This window comes from Grammomys surdaster, unplaced genomic scaffold (assembly GCF_004785775.1).
Source record: "Grammomys surdaster isolate TR1022 unplaced genomic scaffold, NIH_TR_1.0 192, whole genome shotgun sequence".
Taxonomy (NCBI): Eukaryota; Metazoa; Chordata; class Mammalia; order Rodentia; family Muridae; genus Grammomys; species Grammomys surdaster.
In genome coordinates, this window is record NW_021604637.1 from 787,951 (window position 1) to 793,950 (window position 6,000).

At 46.0% G+C, this 6,000-nt stretch overlaps 1 protein-coding gene across 10 annotated transcripts in view; it reads left to right on the forward strand.

The window, feature by feature from the left end:
- Positions 1-6,000, forward strand: part of Fgfr2 (fibroblast growth factor receptor 2) — a 111,444-nt gene that overhangs the window by 25,664 nt on the left and 79,780 nt on the right. For 7 of the 10 annotated variants that reach the window (XM_028769384.1, XM_028769380.1, XM_028769382.1 and 4 more), the window contains one exon: positions 182-259. The exons of the other annotated variants lie outside the window; for them this stretch is intronic. In XM_028769384.1, coding sequence (XP_028625217.1) covers positions 182-259 — 78 coding nt within the window. The remainder of the gene's footprint in view (positions 1-181; positions 260-6,000) is intronic. 10 annotated transcript variants of the gene reach the window in all.

Sequence of the window (6,000 nt, forward strand, 5' to 3'; positions counted from 1 at the left end):
CAGAAAACCCTGAGGATCAGAGACTGGCTCCTGGCAGAGAGACACTTCCTGACACTGCAGGTCTCTGAGTGCTTGAGCTCACTCTGAGGAAGGGCAGTCACTTGGAGTGCTCACTCAGCTGCAGGTGATGGTGACCTTTGCCTTTGCCAACGCATCCACACGTGTGTTCTTTTGAATGCAGATGCCATCTCATCTGGAGATGACGAGGACGACACAGATAGCTCCGAAGACTTTGTCAGTGAGAACAGGAGCAACCAGAGTAAGTAACGCGCCTCTGAAGGGCCCCAAGAGGAGTGCAGGGAGTCCTGCCTGGCACCTGTCTCCTGTCGACTCCCCCATACACAGTGCTGTGTCCCTTGGCCCTCACTGTCCCCCGCTCTGTCTGCTGTCCCTATTTTCCAACTTGAGAATAAACTGTGTTTCTGTCCACCGTCTCGCCACTTGTCTGTTCTTCTTGTGTCAACAGCTCTCTCTTCCAAACAAACACTACTTCTGTCTGTGGTTTTACTGTCTTCTTTGGTCTTGAGATATTCATAGATATACCAGTAGTAGAACTGTGGCCATGTTGGTTTTCTTCACAACTCCCATCATGCCTTTCCTGACTTAGGGTTGATTGCCTTCCTCCACTCCCTGGAGTATTTATTTATTTATTTGTTTGTTTGTTTGTTTGTTTTGTTTTTTTGAGACAGGGTTTCTCTGTCTCTGTGTAGCTCTGGCTGTCCTGGAACTCACTCTATAGACCAGGCTGGCCTCGAACTCAGAAATCTGCCTGCCTCTGTCTCCCAAGTGCTGGGATTAAAGGCATGCGCCACCCCCACCCGGCTGGAGTATTTCATTATTATTGTTGATTTATTCATTTATGGAAACAAGGTGTCAACTTTGTTGCTCAGGCTGGACTTGAATCTCTGGCTCATGCCATCCTTCCATACCTCTTGAGTACTGGGCCCACAGGTGTGAGCCACCTTGTCGACTGATCTATTTTGGAAAGTCCTCCATGGGAGCTGGTGGAGGCTTGTGGTTGGAGGCCAAAGATGTTCCTGATACTCAGCCTGTAGCTTAACAAAGAATTATCTGGTCCAGAACACAAGTTTTTGGGGACTTTAGAGACCCTCACCTTTGCAGTATCGCCTCTTGCTGAGGCAGAAGTGTGTCTTACTTTGAGGATGGTAGTGAGGAAGGGAGAGAATGCTGGCATGTTTTAAGGCAGTGGGCACCAGGCACTCTCTTTTGACGTCGCAGACTTGCTGGGTGAAATCATGGCTGGCTGCTTGGAGCTGGCAGCCTAAGTTCCGGTCCCGATTCCCTGTTCTCACTTGCCCATCTTCTATCTGTGCCTCAGATGGGAATGGCAGCCATATCTTCCGGGAAGTTAGAGGTATTACAAGACAGTATGCTTCGAAGACTTGAGTGCTCGTGAATGTTTATTCCACGAAGATGCAAAACAGCATTAGTTGTGTTCTTCAGGTAGGGCTGGACTATTCTAGAGAGAAGCGGTATTGGTAACTGTTTTTGTTTGGTTTTTAACTTGGTATATTCAGTATTAGTGTGAAAGGATGTTTGTTGTCGTAAGTAAATTTAAATGAGTCATAAGTAATAGCATTTGGTTACTGAAATGAGCCTCTGGTGATGTACTTGATTGGTAAAACTGCTTACCTAGCATACCCAGAGCCCTGCTTTTAACCCCCAACACTTCCTAAGCTAAGCATGGTGACACATGGACTCTGGAGTCTCAGGACTCCAGAGGTAGAGGCAGGAGGATTGGAAAGAAAACAGGTTCAATTAGAAGAGCTCACAGAAAAATTAAGAGATTTTATTCTTAAATAAAACACTTTAAAGGTTTATTTATACATATGTATTCATCTCTCTGTGTGTATGTACATATGTGCATTGCATCCCCTGGAACAGGATTTATGGGCAATTATAAGCTACTTTTGGTGGGTGCTGAGATTTGAACTCTGTTCCTCTATGCAGAACCGCATGCACTCTTAACCACTGAGCTGTCTTGCCAGCCCATAATAAAACATTTCTTAAATAAAATATCACATACTACCCCCTGACCCAAGTGCAGCATCTCCCGTTGTCAACAACATTTGAGAGAGACCACTGAAGAGCCCGCATTGCCTCAGCCTTAGAGCCCGAAGTCTGTGGTCATTGGGGTTCACTACAGGTCCTGGGACATATGGAAATGAACAAGGACACAGTTCTATCATTGTGACACCACACACATTTTATTGTCCTGAACACTGTTGAGCATCGCTTATTCACACACGCTCCTGCCCAGCCCTTAGGCACCTCAGTCTTTCTGTAGCTTGGCTTGTTTAGAAACATCATATGTTAGATTTATAGACCACGTAGACTTTTCAGGTTGACGTCTTCTGTCTAGTGCTATGCATTACGTTTTTGTTTTTTTTTTTTTCTCTGAATCTTTCATAGACTTCAGCTAATTTTTTTCTTAGTACTGAATAGCACCCTCTGGTTTGTGTGTACATGGTTTATGCATCCCCTATTGAAAGTTATCTTAGCTGTTGCCTAGGTTCGGCAGTCACAAGTAGAGAGATGTTATATACACATGGTGTGAGTTTGTTTAGCTATACATTTCCTCTTTTCCCCTTTGGAACATGGCAGTTAGACTCTGTGGTGAGTTCAGAGTCATTGGAAGCTTGCCAAACCACTCTTCGAAGCAGCCATAACGATCTGCATCACCACCGTCCATGAAGGAGAGCATCCTTTACTTGGCATCCTTGGTGCCATTTTGTGATGCCTGTGCTATGGACTTCTGCCATTCGAGAATGCATTTCCTCCATGACCGAGGATGGGAAGCATCCTTTTATGTGCCCGCTTACCATCTCCATGTGCTCTTTGGCGAGTGTCTGACAAAGGCTTGGGCTTATTTTTTAATTGGGTTGTTTGTTTTCTTATTGTTGAGTTTCAAGAGCTCCTTGTATATTTTGGATGGCAGTCCTTTTTCTCTTTTCAAATCCTTTCCTATGCGTGAATACCTTTGTTTCAACAGTGTCTCAAAGAGCAAGCATTTTTGAATTCACAGGAAGTCTCCCTTATCAGCTCTCATGGGTCCCCTCATGCCACTGTGTTGAAGTCAGGAGCAAACCCAAGGGTGATCCTGTCACTCCTTATGAGTCTTATAGTTTTGTGGTTTACGTTTATTTCCCTGTTACGATCAGTTTACAAGATCTGTGTCTAGATTTATTTTCCATTGCCTCTCAGTGTTTGATTATTCCTGTACCACTTATTGAAAGGACTACCACTTAGCCTGTGATAGCTAAGAGAGAGAATGTTGTTAGGTCTCAGGATGAATAGTCACTCCGTTTTTGGCTTTGTCCTAAGTCTCTCAACTATTTGGGCATAAAGAGAAATAATTTGGTTAATACAATTTTTACTTTAGGAAGAGTGAACACAAAGGAATGTGGTTTTCAAAGTGTACCTGGACCAGCAATGTTAGCATCACCTGGGACCTCCCTAGAGATGCACATTTCTTAAGCTTGTCCTTAGACCTAGTTAGAGATGTAGGATGTGTGTGTGTCCATATGAGTGTGTGTTTGTTTCATTTTATATTAAGGTGTGAGAACTGCTGGGATAGGGGTGTACACATACACACACACACACACGGACACGCACACACACACACACACACACACACAAAATTTGCTCCAAACAGGCTCATGCTACCAGCCACATTCATAAAAATCAAGAAGGCAAGGCAAAGTGTGTGCTACTGTGAGTTGCGACAGCCTTGCAAAGTCTTGTTCCTGTTCTTACTGTCCTCTGACAACACGAGACTAATAAGCGCATGCTGTTCATAGTTACCCCACCGTTCGTTGGCTCTGCCTGAAGCAGAAGGTGCAGCCCTCCGGGACCGGCTCTGGAGGGCACTGGTGCCAGTTGCTGGCTCAGGCACTGCCTTCAGGAACCCTTAATGCAGAAAGCAGCAAGTCACGTTATAGTGACCAGAAACCTATCTCAGGGAGCAAAGGGGAATGCCAGCCACTTACAGCCTTCCAGGTCCCCATAGGCGAGGAATGATATGTTTGTGTAGTCGTTTATAGCTCTCAAATGATACTGCATGTAGGTGCCTCCATGATTGATTGAGACATCAGGTTCTACCCACTTGGTTTTGCTGGCACACCTAGGAACTGTTCTGTGCCGGGTCAAGTATGCTGCCTGACTACGTCACCAGGACTCCACGTGATGTCATGATGTGTAAGAGCAGGTTTAGGTTATGTAACAACCGAGGCCGAGTGGTTCATACTCTGCCTGATGGGGGCTTCCGGGTCTTCTGCTGTGACTAAGTCTAAGTGCTCAGCATCTGTGCAGAAGGGCCAGGTAGGAGAACACTGTGTAATGGGTGCCACCCCATAGACAGGTTACTATACTTTCTCCTTGCGACTGGGATTTTGGAAATTAGCTCTCGAATGACACCAGCTCTGTCCCTGAGATGGGTGCTGTGTGGCGATTAAGAGCTGGTGTTAGCTGTACCAGTGAGATACTGCTGCAGGGAGGGGCCTGTGAAACATTAGATGCTATTTAAAGTGATAGCAGTTCTTAGCTGGCTACTTGGCCTCTGCCATCTGTTAGTGTGATTAGGCTGGTTTGATTCACAGGTGCAGCTTGGGGCAGCTGAGATTAAGCAGCTGTGGCCCGTGTGTGTGTGGACAAAGAATGGCAGGGCTAGGACACTTGGCAAGGCAGGGAAGGGGATGTGACTGTTGGAACTTTTGTTTATTTTCCTCCTGCCACCTCAGGTGTCAAATACCTGACCTGACCTGATTGCTAGAGAAAATGCAGAGGTTCTGAATTCTTTCATTTTCAGCCACCTGGAAACGTCCTTGTGTCCACACAGATTCTCCTGGTGCTTCTGTTGTCTGGAGATGCTACTTGGGGGGTGTGTTTGAATATTCGCCTTAAGTAAAGTTAGCCTGAGACTGGGTGGACTGTGGTAGTCTTGGGGCTTGTGAGCACTGTTTCCCTGCTTCCCTTTGGGACACTCCATGTGCTAACTTGAAAAATGTCATATAGGTCATTCCTTCTGCCAGATTGCCAGATAGTCATTTATCAGTGTAGGAAGGCAAGCTTCTCTGATTTGCAGAGGTTGTCAGTCCTGTGTAGCATATAGAAAGCATGGTGGCCAAGCAGGAAAGCAACAAACCAAGAATTAAGAGATGGTTCAGTGGGTAGAAAGGTGCCTGCCACCAAACCTGATGACCTGAGTTATCCTGGAACCAACTCAGTACAAAGAGGGCACTCCTACAATCTGTGTCTTAGGGTTACTATTGCTGTGATAAAACAGCGTGACTAAAAGGAACTTGGGGAGGACAGAGTTTATCTGGCTTACAGTTCCTTATAAGAGCTCAGCAGCAGCAGCAGTGAGGCAGGATGCTAGGGGCAGAAGCTGATTCAGAGGATTCAGAGGGGTGCTGCTTACTGGCTTGCTCCCCCCATGGCTTGCTCAGCCTGCTTTCTTATAGAACCGGGACCACACACAAAGAACTGGGCCTTTCCCCCCATCAATCAACCACTAATTAACAAAACACCCTACAGGCTTGCCCACAGTAGGGTTCTTATGGAGGCATTTTCTTAATTGAGGTTCTCTCCTTTCAAAAGACTCAAGGCTGTGTCAAGTTGGCATAAAATTATCTAGCACAGTATGCATGAACACACACACATACACACACACACACACACACACACACACACACAGTGCGTTCCTGCATGGGCTGACAGGATGGATAGGGCTCCCATCCCCCTTTAAGTCAAATCCTTCTATCACAGGTGTGAAGGGCATCCCTAGGTCACACTTTAGTGGCTGACTAGCTAATGACCTCACACCTTGCCAGCACTAGCTCCTGAGTACAGGAATCCTGTGACATCATCCTAAGCATATGCTCAACTTAACTTATTTTCTCTGGACTGGTCGTTGGATGCTGATTTTTGTAATGTATCCAGGTTGAGGGCATACAAGTTTCTACATTCGTGCATCAGCAT